The sequence below is a fragment of the Mizuhopecten yessoensis genome, unplaced genomic scaffold (assembly GCF_002113885.1).
Source record: "Mizuhopecten yessoensis strain PY_sf001 unplaced genomic scaffold, ASM211388v2 scaffold6683, whole genome shotgun sequence".
NCBI classification, from domain to species: domain Eukaryota; kingdom Metazoa; phylum Mollusca; class Bivalvia; order Pectinida; family Pectinidae; genus Mizuhopecten; species Mizuhopecten yessoensis.
The window spans coordinates 1,868,599-1,889,428 of record NW_018406672.1 but is presented as its reverse complement, the minus strand read 5'-3'; the positions used below and the strand labels follow the sequence as shown (position 1 = coordinate 1,889,428).

At 40.2% G+C, this 20,830-nt stretch overlaps 3 protein-coding genes across 4 annotated transcripts in view; all 3 read left to right on the top strand.

The window, feature by feature from the left end:
- LOC110452435 (ankyrin repeat domain-containing protein 50-like) overlaps positions 1 to 20,830 on the top strand; it is a 198,611-nt gene that overhangs the window by 31,815 nt on the left and 145,966 nt on the right. Inside the window, exon 1 of one of the 2 annotated variants that reach the window (XM_021500968.1) lies at positions 17,878 to 18,104. The exons of the other annotated variant lie outside the window; for it this stretch is intronic. The gene's annotated coding sequence lies outside the window, so the exon portion shown is untranslated. Of the gene's footprint in view, positions 1 to 17,877; positions 18,105 to 20,830 lie in introns of those variants that run through there. 2 annotated transcript variants of the gene reach the window in all.
- Positions 7,509 to 10,764, top strand: LOC110452438. The gene is made up of 2 exons (XM_021500971.1): positions 7,509 to 7,708; positions 8,644 to 10,764. The coding sequence occupies exons 1-2, from the start codon at positions 7,570 to 7,572 to the stop codon at positions 9,912 to 9,914; spliced, it is 1,410 nt and encodes a 469-aa protein (XP_021356646.1). The 5' UTR covers positions 7,509 to 7,569; the 3' UTR covers positions 9,915 to 10,764.
- On the top strand, positions 11,311 to 14,692 carry LOC110452437. The gene is made up of 2 exons (XM_021500970.1): positions 11,311 to 11,636; positions 12,572 to 14,692. Exons 1-2 carry the CDS (start codon positions 11,408 to 11,410, stop codon positions 13,840 to 13,842), a joined length of 1,500 nt encoding a protein of 499 aa, XP_021356645.1. The 5' UTR covers positions 11,311 to 11,407; the 3' UTR covers positions 13,843 to 14,692.

Sequence of the window (20,830 nt, the reverse complement as noted above, 5' to 3'; positions counted from 1 at the left end):
ACGCCCACTTTTGATGTTTTTCCCGCTTGTCATTACAACTGCTCTCTTTATGACGTAAAACCATATATTTATATTCCAACTGCTAGTTCCTTTATGAGCATGGCCAGAAGAAATTGCGTTTAAAGGCTATGAATGCAATTTGATCGGCGTCATTTTGCAGCTTCTCCTTCCGCATCTAGTAACGTGAGACAATCGTTAGTAGCAAACATTTTGGTGACGTTAGGCTGTTCCAGGAATCTTGTTTGCACTGACGGAACTGACACTTCGATATCGGAAATATTAGGGAATACCAATAATTAAATCAATAATGACCGAAGAGTTGCGGGTTCGAGTCACGGCACGGTACTGTGTTGTATCTTTGAGCAATATACTTTACTCCGCTTGTTCCAGTCTACTCAGCTGTAAATGAGTACGTGGTTTGGCAGCGCTAGAATTGTAGAATGCTACATGTGAGCGCCGAAATGACAGCACCGGCGGTATACTCCCCAGGGAGTTGAGAAAGGTATTGTCTGGTTGCAAAGGCCCTGTAACCACGGATAATAATTTGTGAACCGCTTTGAGACGACCTACGAACTTGGTTGTGATAAAGCGGTATATAAGAACCTCGAATTAATATTATTATTATTTAGAATGTATATACATGTATATATACTTTTTTCAATGTTCATGACAGTATGAACATTGGAAAGAGTGTCGTTCAATCCTTATATACAATAATAATATTCGAAGTCATGCCGCAAATTCCTGACATGTATGCGAAGTGACAAATGAATATTTTAACATTGAAATTGTCAGTTAACACAGCAGTATGTTTAAAGAAAAAGTCCCATGCGCTTTGGTTGTGGTGCGTTACAATGAGGAAGAGACGAATAGGCGATGGGATATATATGTAATTGTGTTTAAACCTAAAATACTCACATGGTACAGACAGCCTATACGCCAAATGGATTGCCCGAAAAGGAGGTCGAGACCACAGGGGTTCGTTACAACTGTCTGAAATACACATATGCTATACTGATATGGGTCACAGTATGTTTATTTGTGCTGTGACCCATATCATTATAGCATATGTGTATTTCAGACATTTGTAACGAACCCCTGTGGCAGGACCGATAGAATGGTCAGGGATTGTCAGAAAAAAAATGAGCCAAGGAGAGCGATCAGGGTTGTCTGAACGAGTCTTTATTTATGTTTTCATCGTCGTCGTATTAAAGAGTTTTATGGACCCCTATACCACTGCTCTGTGGTATTCCCCCTATAAACAGTAACTTCCGATTGGATAGAACTGTAGCACAGATCGGCCAGGACACCTCCGTCACTCGGTTAGCGCGATAGTACAAATCCATTACATTATGAAGTCCCGGGTTCGAATCCTGATCTAGTCACCGGGTTGAGAAAACTGCAAATGGTTAACGTATACTTAAGTAATATAATTTATGTATAGTGTGCAGTTGCTGTGAGAATGACGAACAGTCTATTCAAGTAATACGATAAATATGGATTAAATATGATATGTTAAGGCGTTGATGAAACTTTTGATGATGTAGTCGGCGCCCAGATTCTGCACTACGACGTCAGTCTAGGAGAGGAATACGGAGTATATCCGTTTTATTGTTTTCTGTAAAAACAAAAAGATAAACGACAGAGCACGAGGTTATAAGTCTGAAATAGCAGTATACCTATAGCATTGCCTAAAAGGTCATCCCGATACTGCAGGGATTACGCTCACTTACGCTCTCTAGAGAACATATAAGTGAGCGTAACCCCTGGAGTATCGAGGATGATGAACCGTAAGCTGGTGGTTCAACGGGAGATAACTCGTTTATTCGAAAGCTTCATGTGTGATGTGTAATTTCAAAACCATGGTATTAAATTGAAGGGAATCACCATAAAGTCTACAGAATCCATAATATTACACCACCTACTCAAATAAGCTTATATGCTTGAGGTAACGGGGGATATATGTTGTTTTTCCTAAATCGAGAAGCTTTAACCTTGCGGTTTATCAGTACAGTAACCGGATTCCTAAAATTGCAAGATAACATGTAGACATACTAATGTGCTCATATCTAAAACCCTTAATTCATATAATATAATAATAGTATTGGAAAAACATGATTGCTTCAGTCTGCACTGTATGAGTCAGATTCCGGATTAGCTCTCCAAATGTGAAGCATCTATTTGTAGGAGTTGTTTCCCCTCCATCACGAAGCCTCTCCCAGAAACTGTCTAGAAAGGAGCATCTTCCCCAGAAGTGAGGTCTTAATCTCAACAATCAAAACCCCTACAATGTACTCATACTACTGACGAATGGCGAGAAGCAAGACTTACTTGTTTTCATACAATATCTGTCATACATATAAAAGAAGACAAAATCAATGAGACCAGACCGGGATTCGAACCCGGGACCTCTGAACACTAAACGGACTCGCTGCCAGCTGGTCCTCACCAATCTGCAAACACAGGGCTGGAGGATTTGTTTTAGTTTGTTGGTACGTGTGGTCCTATCCTGATAGGTAGATATTGGTCTTAACCCTTAAAACGCCTAATATTACTCTCTACACATCAGGATAGATCCAAACTACTCGTCATAACTCGGCAGATTCCGTACCTACAAAGAAGGGTATCGGAAGCATCCGAGGTTAGCCGAATTAGGTCCAAACATGATTCTCGGCCCCCTGTGGTCAAAAACGAGTACTTTTCTCTCAAACACCGGATAAAAAGTGTTGCTGTAATTTACTGATGTGTATAGGTTTATTATTAACCAAAAATATCCCGAAACCGAGCCCCTGTGCGTTCTATGTGTTTTGTATAAACATGTATTTACACCCCCGTCTTCGTAAATTGAAAACGATGCTTTGTCTTTATTTACAGGTCCCTGTGGACGGGGAACATGATGCATGTACATGAGTAAGTGTATGTGTCTAAAGTATATATATCATATTTGATATCTTATGCATATGTATCATATACATGGTGAGAACCACAGGGACAAGATACTATCGATTCGACTGGTCCCTATAGAGAAAACCTGGACACTGTACAACCGATCGCGAGTGTGTCCATAATACATGCTTGTGATGTACATGTAATATCGCCACCAATAAAATAAATAGTATACATAAATGTAGGTATGAGTATATAAATTACAATACATATGAATATTTTAGGACATTTTACAAATGGAGACGGTTTGACGTAATCCATTCGTAAAATATAACGTTTTTGGTCACACTATACCCTGTGATGATTATAACTCCACAAAAGAAAGCTCACAGGGGCCTGATAATTAAGACATATAGTATTTTGGAGACATTATCGGATGTGTAATAAAGGTGTGGGGGGGGGGGGGGGGGGGATGGGTTATAGACGTTTTATGGGTTCTATTAATACTCCCTACACAATCAGGAAAGGTATCAAATTACATGCTGTGACTAATTCTCGGCTCCCTCTGGCATTGATTAATTATCATATAACGTTATAATCACCCATTATAATTGAGGATTATGCTTCGAGAACGCTTTCAATAAAAGTTGAAAGTTCAAATAGTTGAGAAATTGTTATCTGGGGGTCACCTACCTTAAAAAACAGTTATAGTGACCAAGAGTTTATAGTTTAACCTTGGCGCTGTAAAATGATTGACTCGACAAGGTCATTAGATATGATTCATGGTCACGCGTCTTATTATGACACAACTAATGTTATCCTACTGTATTACAAATCATTAAACTCTCCACGTTGATAATTTGTAATCTATCTAGCTAACATAAGCTACTCTAAAGCGCTATACAGTACATAGATATTCAATTAATAAAATTAGCATATAGATTAATCGATACAATTTTGAGGAATTCGCAGGAGCTGCCTTATCAGCCACGAATTACCGATCGTCGGCGACCTGATAGCTCAATTGGTTAGAGCGTCCGTCTAGAGTTCGGAGGGTCCCTGGTTCGAACCCCGGTATGGCTGTTGCATTAAAGGCCACGCAAGGGTCCTTTTAAACTACCATCTCACCGAAATAGCAAAACTTGGACAGGTATATAGCATGACATTCTACCGGGCTACATTGTACAGACAACGGACTAACCAGTCGCATACTATTCGCGTACTACAGTCACATTATCAGAACCTCGATGAGTGCACAGATTTAATCTCCATCAGTCCACCACGCCTCTATGGATTTTTAACGTCAATAACAAATTTCTCAACCTATTTTTCATTCCGGGTTTTAAGATCTAAATTAAGTTCCCTGCTCGCTGCCTGATTACCGTACATAATTGATAATAACGTTTAATGTCGGACTTGGAACTCCCCCAGGATCCGATTCTAACAGTGATGTATGTGTTTTCCAAGTGGATTTAAACGCAGATATTCTTTTAAAGAAAATTATGCAATCCTAATTCTTACTAAAGTAAGGCCACGCGCCAACTAACAAATTTTATCAATTTGGAAAGCTCTTAAATGAAGTCCTGCATCCTCAGCATCCTCCCCTGGTGTGATGGGAGGGGACCTTCACCTCGCACCTTCCTTGTGCCATCTGTCAATGTTTTGTTTTATTCCGAATGGAGATTATTAAGAGAATCTGCAAGCTACATAAAGACTCCGGTTATCCTGATTTAATGTCTCGTTTATAAGCAAGAAAATGCACTGTTATCAGCATTAGTCACGACTCGATGTCGCTTCCGGATGAGCAACTAAACAGCTTGGTAGACTAGAACACTTATATTTCGTTTGCGTGTTTGTTTGCTTGGGGTTAAACATCCGCGCAACAGCTAGAAGACGGGTTCCAAAAGAGACACGGTCGAAAAGGGAGAGTAGAGAAGTAGGAACACACATATATATATAGCCCATATATTGCAATGGGGACATAACAATTTGGTTTCTTCCGTGTCTTTGATGCAGATGACAAAGAAGAAAATCCCAGGCACGGCAGAGGTCTCACATTAGTCGCCTCTTACGAACAATGCGGTGTGATGTACACGTAGCAGGCCTATTCTTTCCTCGTAAGGCCCTGTAAAACTGAACCATGCTGAACATTTAGTGAAAGTGAGTATTGACAATTCTTCTGTGTTATCATTTTATCATACACTTATCCGTAATGTGGGTTGTTTTATGGCACGTTCGATAGATACTGCGGCAAATACACGCAAGCACGCATATACAACACATATGGAGGCACGTCCTTAAATGACCTAAGCTGTTAATAGGACGTTAAACAAAATAAAACCGAAGCATAAGCCATATCCCGAAACGAGCCATACCTTCCCGGCACGCGCCATATCCGTTTGACTTCCGGTTACACACTTTTCAGCAAAAAAATACATCCCAAACTAGTAGTGTACACACTGCATATCGGTGTGTTTATGGTATTCTGTTAACGGTTGAGTTGTATTTAAGGTTGAATGTGATTATAGGTAAGCTCATGAAAGAACAATTTCTACAAGTTTATGTGTTAGTGCTTATGCAATGTACTTTTGATGTTATAGAGCAGTATATGATAAAAGGGTACCATATAACCGTTTCCATATCCTACCCCGTATCAGCCCTCGGCCTACATCAGCCCGAGGGGCCGGATTCTCTCCTATTAGCCCGAGGGAGGCACTTCGGGCTGATACGGAGTAGGATATGGAATTGGTCCGATATGATTACAACCCCAGAATCACGTTTTTATCGACATTCATTAATGGAATTTTTAATAAAGGTGTGTAATATACGTCTTTCGTCACATTAAGTGAGAATATGAGGAGACACTTCAATTCATGGCACACGGTTCCAGAATCATACGATTGGCACTTACAGCAATACGAATCAAATAAATTCTCGGAATATTATTATCCATCATACATGTTTGATTAAATAAAAAGATTTATACACCCGTGATAATTATACCGATGACATAGAATCTACACGCCGGTATCCTCTGTGAGACTCACTGGCGCCCCCTGGTATCAGCGAACGTAACTCATGTCTGAGATCGAATACTAGGTAAAAGCATCTCAATACTTATAGCGACAGATGCATTCCGTTGTATGTGCAATAAAGGTAGCGTGTAGTGTGCAATTCGAAATTGAAACGGTAATTAGTTGGTGGTGAAAATTATGAGGGGTTTTGTTTGCGACTAAGGATATGGATATATCAATTCACAGAGGGAATATTTAAATATTTACAAAATTGTTTGTAGCAACCTTAAGATTAGTCCATGTTATAGATATGCTGTGTGTAGTACTGTATATATTCAAGGGAACAACGAAATACTTTAACATAGATATTTATTCTATAATAAAATATTGGCCATGATAGACATTTTAATCGGTAGCTTAACACTGGCATATATATAACTTGAGGTACCGATCTGGAACGTTTATCATACATTTTTGAAACTGCTTCGGGTGTTCACTTTCGAAAAAATAACAAAAGTTGTGTGTCAAAACGTGATGCCCTATGCAGTTGTTTAGGGTCCAACTAGTTCATGGACTTAATTTAAAGAAAGAAACGAAATCTACAGTTGGAACAAATTATAAGTGAACTTTATCCTCGAAAATTGTGATCGGAATGGTGGGGGTAAAAAGGTAAGTTGTATGTGTGCTGGAGACAGCGTATATAGAACAATAGAGGCGTAGTACAGAACCTCGCCCCATGATCTCTACGTTACATAAACTAGTACATGTATACATATATAGAGTGTGTCATTCCCCTTTTGGGAGGACGCAGACTAAGGCGTGTTAAGCTTTGCAATATTCAATGTTTTACATCTCAAAAACATGCGCTTTTCATTCAAATACGCGCTACTTACAAAATGATAAATAAGAGCATGCATCTAAAAACACGATGTTAACACTCATGACATTGTGAAATGTGCATTTTTAATAGTGTGGGGAAAAAAGACAGATGAAAAATTTAAAACGTATACCCGGATGTTCAAGCCTAGTCCTGATCCAAAACGTTGATTTGATGATACAAACACAGCACACCACCACATCTGTGCTTGGTATTAATACCATACTTTCATCTCCTAATTTCTAAAACGTAAAAACTAGTTTGAGGTGAATGTATGTAATTCCATTTTTGAATGAAAAAGGTATATTTTTAATGCAAATATCATGTTTTGACCATCTGTTTCATGGTTCTGGCGTAGTACGAAGTTAACGGAGCCTAACAGATGATTTTAATCTGATTGCATGTTTTGGTCGTGTGTTTGTAATTTGATTTAAAAAACGCTTAACAAGCAAAATGAAACGTTTACATTGGTATCTGAGAGTACAGTATCTGGCATACCGAAGTTTATGTCGCCATTTTTGTAGCGCTTTCAATGTTGACGCAAGAGATTAACAATTACTGTGACGTCACAATCCTGATGACGTCATAACTTCTGGAAACAATTAACCCACCATTCTTTCCCTGGCTACCAGAAAAGAACAACACGCAAATAATCGCTCCTTCAAAATACTTTTAATTTCACGAGATACTCTATTCAAGACGATGATAAACCATTCCGATATCCACGAGAACCGAGGTTTGTCGTCTCTGAGGAACGCAAATCACGTTCAGGGCCGAAAATGTGGACGAAGCATGCCCGAGGGTTCAGGTCTTCTCACAGCTACCTTCCCTGAAATCTTGACCGGGGGAAATGTCCGAAGGTTGACCAGCGCTAACACGCCCGACTCTCTGGACAGACTTGAGATCACAGCTCCTAACTCTCAACGATTCGGTAAGAATTCGAACTTAATGCAAAATATTGTTCTACTTAACTTAACCCAAGTGTCACAAGTCTTTTCCATCAACAAAACATGTTACTTGTGTATATAGATATCCGGGGGTAATTGGGGAACACTTGTCTCCCTTATACGGATCCTACTGTTTAATCTGTTCTTGACATCATTGTATTAGTCCCGTAGCTTGTGGAATAATTAGTCTGAGCCCAGTGCCTTGGTCGGTAGAAAAGTCCATAGGCTCGATTACACATACGTACCCATACATGCGTATTAAATATGTGGTCAGAAGTAAGGCAAAGACTTTGTCCCGTTTGCAGAGTGTACAACAATATCAAACAGCTGACTCCGGTAGTTAATGAAATTAGGCCTATTTTGTTTCTGTTGAAAAACATCGCTGGAGTTAGTTAGGAGCGTTTGTGGAACTGGGTCTTAACCCGGGTTTCACTAGAGTTCCACAACTTAAGTTAGGATGTGCTTTAGATTAAGTGATGCTTTATTCCGTGTTAGAAAGTTAAGGAAAAATCTCGCTAAAGAAGATTTGTGAGGGCGAAACTTGAACAAATATTGACAGTTATCGTTGTGTAGTTATAAAGCTTGAGTTTTTGTCAGTCAATACAGCACCCGGTTCAGTTTTTACTACAGTTTCTTAGCTTAACTAAGCCGAGGATGACAAATAAGATGCTGTGTAAATTAAAATCTTAACTGAAAGTTTTCCTTTAGTCCGTCCACAACTTTGTCCCGATTGATAATCACAAGCCATTTGAATTCGAGAGATCAGCTGTCTAGCAAATTAACGACATTCGCGAAACAGAACCCTGAGGTATGAAGTAAATGTATTTGTAGAAACACATACACAGTTATAACATAGATACTGTTAGGAAAAACTGTAGTTTGGTATTTATCGAAGACTGTTTGCTTCCTGTCATTCCAGATCTTCAATTTGGTATCAAGAGGCAACCAAGAGGCAAAGCTGGTAACTTTCCTCCTGGGTATAATGGCGCCATGACTTTGGCGGGAAAACGAAGAAGTGCCGAAATGGCTGTTAAATTGAACCTTCACACGAGAGAGTTCCCTCCTAGGCAATCGTCCAAAAGTGAAAGTGGCGATAAATCCAAACCACAGGAAACGACAGTTACTGGAGAAGAGGAAAAAGTCGACCGCAAGGTCAAAAAGGGTCGTCGAGCCAAGAAAAAGGCCAAGACTGATGTAAATTCTGAGAAAACAGAAATTTCCGTTTTCCTAGAGAATCGCGAGACCTTGACTCCCGGACTGTATGCTAAAGGGAAGCCCGCACCGGCTTTACCTCGAATAAGCAGACAACATGAGAAGAGACCGGAAGTGATTAATGATGCTCAGAAGCAGATCGAAGAAAATAAGACAAGAAAAACCACTACAGCATCAAACCTTCCTCCTGTTGCTACAACTCGTGACGCGGGCATTAACCAGCTTCTAGCTGAGATTGATCAGAAGAATGCAGAATACGAGGCTTATAGAAAAAATGATGTCTTCTTCAACCGATTCAGTAGTGATGTTGTGGACTCAAAATTCTCTGATGAAGAAATCTTAGGCGAGCAGAAGAACGGCGTCTTACCACCAATTAACGGGAACGCGGTGTCCTTCGGGAAAAGGAAAACAAAGAAGTATGACAGGATCGTAAGCCAAACAAATTGGAACAATATTGAGAGAAAGGACATTCTAAAAGATAGGAATGCAATGAAACTTCCTCCGATCAGCTCAACAAATACTGAAAATATGTCTCGGAATGACAAGAAGGCAATACCGCCAAAACAAGAAATGACAGAGAAATTCTTAACAAACACAAATGACTATTGGCGTAATGCGGTAGCACCGAAACCTGCTGTTTCAGAACTTCCTCCGATAAGTGTGGCTGGGATGTCCGTAGATAAGAAGAGAAACGTCACAAAAGGATATCTGGACAGCACTAACCGCTCAGAGCAATTTACACAGGACAAGCTGGGCCATAAAATGAACAAGATAACGTTGCCGTCTTTGACGAACAAATGCAACAAGCGGACCCCTCGGATAGGGAATATTTCCGAGGTAGGACAGCCTCTTCGTCACATCTCCCGGCACGAACCCACACTTCACCCTGTACTTAACGTTATACTTCCGCCCATCACAGGACTTCCGGTTCCAACAACAACGGACATGAAGAAATACAAGGGGACGCGTTTCGCTTAAGGAATGGTCAGGGAACCGAGGTATAAGACTGTTCAGCTTTAGATTGGACGAGGAGGTTAGATTAGTAATGGTCAATTCTTTATGACCTGTACTGTTGTTTTAAAATTTGATTCACCCTGAACGCGGCTTGAATTCAGGTAAATTATGAACTATAATATTAAAGATGCTGGTAACTGATGAATACGCATGCAGGGAAAATCAGCAGGAACTCCTAGAATGTTTCACGACTGACGGCTCTTAGAGTCTTTTGGATGAAAACTATTTCTCATATCGAAGAGACTCGGTAAAGGCCGTGCTGATTCAAGTCATTGAACTCCCCTCAAACTGACCATGTTGAGGGAAATCTCTCAAACAGTCCATGCCGATTCGGATCGAAGCACGTTTGTCAAACTGGCAAGGCCGATTCTAAGCTAGGTACTAAAGTCAAAACTGACCATGACGATTCGGAGCTGTGCACTGTCACAGACTGGCCATTCCAGTTCGGGGCTATGAACTTCTGCCAGATTATCCGTTTGAATTTGGAGCTTAGACAGTACTTCTGTCAAACTGGCCCTCTAAATTTGGAGCTTGTACCTACCACAAAATGACCATGCCGAGACAGAGAAAGACACTCTAGCAAGTTTGCGTGCCGAATTGGAACTAGGTACTTGGAAGTGCCGTTGCACTGATAATCTGACTGAACCGACTCGAAGAAAGGCACTTCTGTCAAACTGACCGTGTCGGTTCGGAGCTACAATGTATGTGCCCCATGAGACTATAGGCGTTCCTATGTATCGAACTGTGTTGATTCAAGTTATTTACCATTTAAAGGATTGACATGATTTTGTTGCAAGAGTTTTTTAAATAGTAATAAAACCAATTATTTGTAATGGTTTGGTTATATTTTCTTTATTTTCTAGTACTTATGATTTAGTTAAATCGCAGCAAGTGTTTGCAGCATCATATTTCTGAAGAGCATGCGGAAAACCAACAGGGTGACACATATGCCATTAAAGTAACATTCATTTTAATAACCAAACACTTATTCAAAAAACATTCAAAACTTTAACAACAAACATTTGTAGACGCTTTCCATTGTTATTCAATACACTGTAATATCCGACATATAAAACAAAACAGAAAATTTAAGTTGATTATGCTATAAGTCCGAGTGTTTCCGATATCGACTGACCAGACACCGTCGAGAGTCTTTCCCCACAGTAGAATGAGCATAGCAAACGTTTGGCAAGATTTCATTGAAATGCTCCGGACGTTTACATTGGTATCTGAGAGTATAGTATCTGGCATACCGAAGTTTATGTCGCCATTTTTGTAGCGCCTTCAATGTTGACGCAAGAGATTAACAATTACTGTGACGTCACAATCCTGATGACGTCATAACTTCGGGGAACAATTAACCCACCATTCTTTCCCTGGCTACCAGAAAAGAACAACACGCAAATATTCGCTCCTTCAAAATACTTTTAATTTCACGAGATACTCTATTCAAGACGATGATAAACCATTCCGATATCCACGAGAACCGAGGTTTGTCGTCTCTGAGGAACGCAAGTCACGTTCAGGGCCGAAAATGTGGACGAAGCATGCCCGAGGGTCCAGGTCTTCTTACAGCTGCCTTCCCTGAAATCTTGACCGGGGGAAATGTCCGAAGGTTGACCAGCGCTAACACTCCCGACTCTCTGGACAGACTTGAGATCACAGCTCCTTACTCTCAACGATTCGGTAAGAATTCGAACTTAATGCAAAATATTGTTCTACTTAACTTAACCCAAGTGTCACAAGTCTTTTCCATCAACAAAACATGTTACTTGTGTATATAGATATCCGGGGGTAATTGGGGAACACTTGTCTCCCTTATACGGATCCTACTGTTTAATCTGTTCTTGACATCATTGTATTAGTCCCGTAGCTTGTGGAATAATTAGTCTGAGCCCAGTGCCTTGGTCGGTAGAAAAGTCCATAGGCTCGATTACACATACGTACCCATACATGCGTATTAAATATGTGGTCAGAAGTAAGGCAAAGACTTTGTCCCGTTTGCAGAGTGTACAACAATATCAAACAGCTGACTCCGGTAGTTAATGAAATTAGGCCTATTTTGTTTCTGTTGAAAAACATCGCTGGAGTTAGTTAGGAGCGTTTGTGGAACTGGGTCTTAACCCGGGTTTCACTAGAGTTCCACAACTTAAGTTAGGATGTGCTTTAGATTAAGTGATGCTTTATTCCGTGTTAGAAAGTTAAGGAAAAATCTCGCTAAAGAAGATTTGTGAGGGCGAAACTTGAACAAATATTGACAGTTATCGTTGTGTAGTTATAAAGCTTGAGTTTTTGTCAGTCAATACAGCACCCGGTTCAGTTTTTACTACAGTTTCTTAGCTTAACTAAGCCGAGGATGACAAATAAGATGCTGTGTAAATTAAAATCTTAACTGAAAGTTTTCCTTTAGTCCGTCCACAACTTTGTCCCGATTGATAATCACAAGCCATTTGAATTCGAGAGATCAGCTGTCTAGCAAATTAACGACATTCGCGAAACAGAACCCTGAGGTATGAAGTAAATGTATTTGTAGAAACACATACACAGTTATAACATAGATACTGTTAGGAAAAACTGTAGTTTGGTATTTATCGAAGACTGTTTGCTTCCTGTCATTCCAGATCTTCAATTTGGTATCAAGAGGCAACCAAGAGGCAAAGCTGGTAACTTTCCTCCTGGGTATAATGGCGCCATGACTTTGGCGGGAAAACGAAGAAGTGCCGAAATGGCTGTTAAATTGAACCTTCACACGAGAGAGTTCCCTCCTAGGCAATCGTCCAAAAGTGAAAGTGGCGATAAATCCAAACCACAGGAAACGACAGTTACTGGAGAAGAGGAAAAAGTCGACCGCAAGGTCAAAAAGGGTCGTCGAGCCAAGAAAAAGGCCAAGACTGATGTAAATTCTGAGAAAACAGAAATTTCCGTTTTCCTAGAGAATCGCGAGACCTTGACTCCCGGACTGTATGCTAAAGGGAAGCCCGCACCGGCTTTACCTCGAATAAGCAGACAACATGAGAAGAGACCGGAAGTGATTAATGATGCTCAGAAGCAGATCGAAGAAAATAAGACAAGAAAAACCACTACAGCATCAAACCTTCCTCCTGTTGCTACAACTCGTGACGCGGGCATTAACCAGCTTCTAGCTGAGATTGATCAGAAGAATGCAGAATACGAGGCTTATAGAAAAAATGATGTCTTCTTCAACCGATTCAGTAGTGATGTTGTGGACTCAAAATTCTCTGATGAAGAAATCTTAGGCGAGCAGAAGAACGGCGTCTTACCACCAATTAACGGGAACGCGGTGTCCTTCGGGAAAAGGAAAACAAAGAAGTATGACAGGATCGTAAGCCAAACAAATTGGAACAATATTGAGAGAAAGGACATTCTAAAAGATAGGAATGCAATGAAACTTCCTCCGATCAGCTCAACAAATACTGAAAATATGTCTCGGAATGACAAGAAGGCAATACCGCCAAAACAAGAAATGACAGAGAAATTCTTAACAAACACAAATGACTATTGGCGTAATGCGGTAGCACCGAAACCTGCTGTTTCAGAACTTCCTCCGATAAGTGTGGCTGGGATGTCCGTAGATAAGAAGAGAAACGTCACAAAAGGATATCTGGACAGCACTAACCGCTCAGAGCAATTTACACAGGACAAGCTGGGCCATAAAATGAACAAGATAACGTTGCCGTCTTTGACGAACAAATGCAACAAGCGGACCCCTCGGATAGGGAATATTTCCGAGGTAGGACAGCCTCTTCGTCACATCTCCCGGCACGAACCCACACTTCACCCTGTACTTAACGTTATACTTCCGCCCATCACAGGACTTCCGGTTCCAACAACAACGGACATGAAGAAATACAAGGGGACGCGTTTCGCTTAAGGAATGGTCAGGGAACCGAGGTATAAGACTGTTCAGCTTTAGATTGGACGAGGAGGTTAGATTAGTAATGGTCAATTCTTTATGACCTGTACTGTTGTTTTAAAATTTGATTCACCCTGAACGCGGCTTGAATTCAGGTAAATTATGAACTATAATATTAAAGATGCTGGTAACTGATGAATACGCATGCAGGGAAAATCAGCAGGAACTCCTAGAATGTTTCACGACTGACGGCTCTTAGAGTCTTTTGGATGAAAACTATTTCTCATATCGAAGAGACTCGGTAAAGGCCGTGCTGATTCAAGTCATTGAACTCCCCTCAAACTGACCATGTTGAGGGAAATCTCTCAAACAGTCCATGCCGATTCGGATCGAAGCACGTTTGTCAAACTGGCAAGGCCGATTCTAAGCTAGGTACTAAAGTCAAAACTGACCATGACGATTCGGAGCTGTGCACTGTCACAGACTGGCCATTCCAGTTCGGGGCTATGAACTTCTGCCAGATTATCCGTTTGAATTTGGAGCTTAGACAGTACTTCTGTCAAACTGGCCCTCTAAATTTGGAGCTTGTACCTACCACAAAATGACCATGCCGAGACAGAGAAAGACACTCTAGCAAGTTTGCGTGCCGAATTGGAACTAGGTACTTGGAAGTGCCGTTGCACTGATAATCTGACTGAACCGACTCGAAGAAAGGCACTTCTGTCAAACTGACCGTGTCGGTTCGGAGCTACAATGTATGTGCCCCATGAGACTATAGGCGTTCCTATGTATCGAACTGTGTTGATTCAAGTTATTTACCATTTAAAGGATTGACATGATTTTGTTGCAAGAGTTTTTTAAATAGTAATAAAACCAATTATTTGTAATGGTTTGGTTATATTTTCTTTATTTTCTAGTACTTATGATTTAGTTAAATCGCAGCAAGTGTTTGCAGCATCATATTTCTGAAGAGCATGCGGAAAACCAACAGGGTGACACATATGCCATTAAAGTAACATTCATTTTAATAACCAAACACTTATTCAAAAAACATTCAAAACTTTAACAACAAACATTTGTAGACGCTTTCCATTGTTATTCAATACACTGTAATATCCGACATATAAAACAAAACAGAAAATTTAAGTTGATTATGCTATAAGTCCGAGTGTTTCCGANATCGGTATTAATCGAAGACTGTTTACTTCCTGTCATTCCAGATCTTCAATTTGGTATCAAGAGGCAACCAAGAGGCAAAGCTGGTAACTTTCCTCCTGGGTATAATGGCGCCATGACTTTGGCGGGAAAACGAAGAAGTGCCGAAATGGCTGTTAAATTGAACCTTCACACGAGAGAGTTCCCTACTAGGCAATCGTCCAAAAGTGAAAGTGGCGATAAATCCAAACCACAGGAAACGACAGTCACTGGAGAAGAGGAAAAAGTCGACCGCAAGGTCAAAAAGGGTCGTCGAGCCAAGAAAAAGGCCAAGACTGATGTAAATTCTGAGAAAACAGAAGTTTCCGTTTTCCTAGAGAATCGCGAGACCTTGACTCCCGGACTGTATGCTAAAGGGAAGCCCGCACCGGCTTTACCTCGAATAAGCAGACAACATGAGAAGAGACCGGAAGTGATTAATGATGCTCAGAAGCAGATCGAAGAAACTAAGACAAGTAAAACCACCACAGCATCAAACCGTCCTCCTGTTGCTACAACTCGTGACGCGGGCATTAACCAGCTTCTAGCTGAGATTGATCAGAAGAATGCAGAATACGAGGCTTATAGAAAAAATGATGTCTTCTTCAACCGATTCAGTAGTGATGTCGTTGACTCAAAATTCCCTGATGAAGAAATCTTGGGCGAGCAGAAGAACGGCGTCTTACCACCAATTAACGGGAACGCGGTGTCCTTCGGGAAAAGGAAAACAAAGAAGTATGACAGGATCGTAAGCCAAACAAATTGGAACAATATTGAGAGAAAGGACATTCTAAAAGATAGGAATGTAATGAAACTTCCTCCGATCAGCTCAACAAATACTGAAAATATGTCTCAGAATGACAAGAAGGCAATACCGCCAAAACAAGAAATGACAGAGAAACTCTTAACAAACACAAATGACTATTGGCGTAATGCGGTAGCACCGAAACCTGCTGTTTCAGAACTTCCTCCGATAAGTGTGGCTGGCCTGTCCGTAGATAAGAAGAGAAACGTCACAAAAGGATATCTGGACAGCACTAACCGCTCAGAGCAATTTACACAGGACAAGCTGGGCCATAAAATGAACAAGATAGCGTTGCCGTCTTTGACGGACAAATGCAACAAGAGGACCTCTCGGATAGGGAATATTTCCGCGGTAGGACAGCCTCTTCGTCACATCTCCCGGCACGAACCAACACTTCACCCTGTACTTAACGTTATACTTCCGCCCATCACAGGACTTCCGGTTCCAACAACAACGGACATAAAGAAATACAAGGGGACGCGTTTCGCTTAAGGAATGGTCAGGGAACCGAGGTATAAGACTGTTCAGCTTTAGATTGGACAAGGAGGTTAGATTAGTAATGGTCAATTCTTTATGACCTGTACTGTTGTTTTAAAATTTGATTCACCCTGAACGCGGCTTGAATTCAGGTAAATTATGAACTATAATATTATAGATGCTGATAACTGATGAATACGCATGCAGGGAAAATCAGCAGGAACTCCTAGAATGTTTCACGACTGACGTCTCTAGAGTCTTTTGGATGAAAACTATTTCTCATATCGAAGAGACACGGTAAAGGCCGTGCTGATTCAAGTCATTGAACTCTCCTCAAACTGACCATGTTGAGGGAAATCTCTCAAACAGTCCATGACGATTCGGATCGAAGCACGTTTGTCAAACTAGCAAGGCCGATTCTAAGCTAGGCACTAAAGTCAAAACTGACCATGACGATTCGGAGCTGTGCACTGTCACAGACTGGCCATTCCATTTCGGAGCTATGAACTTCTGCCAGATTATCCGTTTGAATTTGGAGCTTAGACAGTACTTCTGTCAAACTGGCCCTCTAAATTTGGAGCTTGTACCTACCACAAAATGACCATGCCGAGACAGAGAGAGACACTCGAGCAAGTTTGCGTGCCGAATTGGAACTAGATACTTGGAAGTGCCGTTGCACTGATAATCTGACTGAACCGACTCGAAGAAAGGCACTTCTGTCAAACTGACCGTATCGGTTCGGAGCTATGTGCCCCATGAGACTATAGGCGTTCCTATGCATCGAACTGTGTTGATTCAAGTTATTTACCATTTAAATGATTGACATGATTTTGTTGCAAGAGTTTTTAAAATAGTAATAAAATCAATTATTTGTAATGGTTTGGTTCTATCTTCTTTATTTTCTAGTACTTATGATTTAGTTTAATCGCGGCAAGTGTTTGAAGCATAATATGTCTCAAGAGCATGCGGAAAACCAACAGGGTGAGCAACGTCTGTAATATTTTAAATATGGCAGAGATAAAATGATAAATATGCTATACTGATTTTAATAACCAAACACTAATTTTAAAAATATTCAAAACTTGAACAAAAAATATTTGTAGACACTTTCCATTGTTATTCAATACACTGTAATATCCGACATATAAAACAAAACAGAACATTTAAGTTGATTATGCTATAAGTCCGAGTGTTTCCGATATCGTCTGACCAGACACCGTCGAGAGTCTTTCCCCACGGTAGAATGGGCATAGCAAACGCTTGGCAAGATTTCATTGAAATGCTCCGGACCTCTTATTTATTAGATAAGAAGTCATGTATATTTAATACAAACAGAATAAGAAAATGCGGTTTTGGAAGAGACAATAAACCTCTCGCCTCTCGGGGACGCGGAAGTCAGCTCTCGTTAAGAGTTTCAGTGTTAAATTTCTAGTATCTCCTTGCATGCCAAGATCGGCAAGTATCGTAATAATTTTACTGGAGCAATTACTGGGACTAAAATCGATCAGAAAACTGCTGCTGCTGAACTACGCGGTACGGAGGCTGAGCTCTCTAGTCTCACTACGGGCGAACCCAACCACAGATCACATACATGTCCAGTGTCGCGTACTAGCCTACGAAATGGACGTGCATTTCCCGAGGCGTGTGGACGAACTGTGAAGGACATGTTCAAGTTATGATGGCCAGCGCGCCATAGGATGACTGTTTGTGTGGTGAACGCTGCTGAACAAAGAATATGACGGATCATGGTTGATGACTAAACAGTGTGTTTGTCGTTTTGGTCGGCTGATAGAGGAGGGAAAACGTAAGTACAGCTAGCTGGTGGTGAATGGGAGGAATCAATAATTGTGTGTTTTCTTATTAGGGCTAACTATCTATGTAGTATTACTATGATCAGATATAAAGGAAAATGAAACGTAAACGGGTCCCTCATAAACATCGCGTGTTTCCGGTCCAGTCGTTTCCAGAGCCAATATTGTATAAAATGTATGTATCGATGTGCTTCAATGCGTTTCCGAGAGGAAGCAGTTATAAAAAGATCTTATTCTTATTCTTGTATTTTACAACATGTTTTCATAAAAAATCCTTCAAGATCTTACCATTTTTTCGGGCAGTTTGATTTGGACTCTGGCGTTTCGTATGGCCGCGTTCGGTTTTAAAATTAGTCAACTGTAGTTATGATTATCGATGAATCAGTTGGGTCATATAATGTGTTTTTATGTTGTTATCGATTATTTCATTTATAATCGTTACAATGTCACTGAATTTTGTAATCCAATTTCAATAAGAACTCATGAAGTATTTCTATTACGCGTGTAGTATTACCATGAATGAAGAGTGACCGAATACTACGGGGCGATTAATTGATGGAACGTTGTCTACATCATCAATACATGTGTGTCAAGTACCTTTATCAGTACTTCTACAGATAAACAGCTGGCTGACAGATCCTCAGTACGTTGTGTGGAACATACTCGTATACATAACACTTGTGAGTACCAATATGTATGACGTCTGATAAGGGTGGGTCGGATTAAGGACGTTTGACCTTAACGATGTCCAGTGAATGCCGCAGTCCTATATTACGCGCTTCTACCTTATATTCCACAAGAAAAAAAATCCGAAACACGCAAATATGTATTTTCTGGACTCGCATGAGCAATAACAGAAATGAAATGTATTTATCGATGTACATGTATGCTGTAGACAAACGAATCTTGTCATGAAACAAATTTAGATTAATAACAAACAACAATGTAAAACAGCAATGTATAAATGGCTTATATATTGTTGATAACAAACCACTACATATCATTAAAACAAGTATTAATTTTGTTTCAATGCCAGAGTCTCCCATATAACATGTTTTATTGGGTTTTCAACCCCGTGTTCTTATCTGAAACGCATACATGTAAATAAGACCACCTCATTGAGGTACCAGCATCGGATGATTCTTACGTGATTTAACATTTCAAAAAAAAGAAAGAAAAAACTTTTGTATTGTAAAACAGTTGTTATGATCAGTAGATAAAAATAATGAAGATTGACATATCACGTGATTAAGACGCCTAGTCTTTCTGACACGATCTTCCGGTCTGAATCAAGCATCGATCGATCGATTGACCGACTTTCCGGGAAAATCCCGATCTCGTTGATGACGGGTGTTTCCGTAACAGCGTAGGGACCTGTAGTTGATTAATACAAATGATTTATAAATCATCGTACCCGTTTACTCAGTGATTAAGTTTAGTCCATAATGGATTAAAGGATAATGATTGGTTTTGGTTGATTCGGCAAGAATCTAGTGTTTGTAGAGTAAACCTTTATGGCTATGTTACTGGTACTAGCGATGTCCTGAACGTCCAATAAATACCAGCAGTGAGAGAAAATTCAGAAGATAAATGGATAAAAATAGTTTTGGACATGAACACATAAGTATCTGTCTTAAAAATCAATATTCTGTCAAACAGCTATCACGTGTCACGCTATTTATCATGTGCTTAAACCTAGGTATTGACTTTGCACGACGAGGCAAGGTAAACCTCGAACCCTTTCATTTGATAGTACATCCCGTCCATTAGAGCAAGGAGAAACCCTATGCCTTAATAAGCGTATTACAGTCGGTCGGAATGGACGTTTAATGCGCATAAAACACACAAAAGCATGGCTTCTTGATAATGTGTAGTTGGCTTACTACATGTATATATATTTTTTCGGGTGGTCGGGTGGTGCAGTGGATAGCGCACTGGCCTTTCACCAAAGCGGCCGGGGTTCGATTCCCCGATCGAACGTGAAAATGTACGGGGTCACTTTCCCGGTCACGTGGGTTTTCTCCGGGTACTCCGGTTTCCTCCAACATTAAAACTCACCGCGCACTAACATCCGGACCAACAATATAAGTTGTCAATAGCTTGTTTCGTTATTGTTGTAAAATAAATATAGTTTCCTATATATATATTCTTGGTACAGGTATTATCCGCAGAAATAACTTCGACATAGACATAGATACTGATATGTCTGTTGCTCACGGAACAAAATAATTGTGTAAAAAAAAATAAAAAAATGTGTCTCGTACTTCCCTGTTATAATATGTGATTCGGATCAGATATTCTAAATATTTGAAACTCAATGCGTCTGTTGGACATGCTTCGTATTTAATTTATATCATGACTTGCATTGTTGGTATAGTGGTGTTTATTTCGTTTCTTTCCACTGAATTTTCCGTTTCTGTTTTCAAACATTAGCCATGGCGTGTTTCTGCTGTGGTATGCGTTCACTTATGTTTCTATAGTTGTATGCCGATACCCTTAAGGGACCAGGTCCCACTTGTATAAAACATCTCAAAGTTAAGGAAAATCTCAAGCAATGTATTGTCTATGGGTAATTTTAGACTTGAGGAAATCTCAAGAGTTGAGATGTTTTATACAAGTGGGCCTGGACTGTAGACAAGGGGAGAAAAGTGTAGAATCTTTTCGTAGTTCAATTTGCATTTTAACGTTTAAATGATACCATTGAAATGGTACAGGGAAA

Excerpts from the sequence above, each read along its gene's own strand:
- LOC110452437 (XM_021500970.1), top strand. The coding sequence starts at position 11,408 with ATGATAAACCATTCCGATATCCACGAGAACCGAGGTTTGTCGTCTCTG. Across the intron at positions 11,637-12,571 it reads TCCTTACTCTCAACGATTCG|ATCTTCAATTTGGTATCAAG; the intron begins GTAAGAATTCGA and ends CTGTCATTCCAG.
- LOC110452438 (XM_021500971.1), top strand. The coding sequence starts at position 7,570 with ATGCCCGAGGGTTCAGGTCTTCTCACAGCTACCTTCCCTGAAATCTTG. Across the intron at positions 7,709-8,643 it reads TCCTAACTCTCAACGATTCG|ATCTTCAATTTGGTATCAAG; the intron begins GTAAGAATTCGA and ends CTGTCATTCCAG.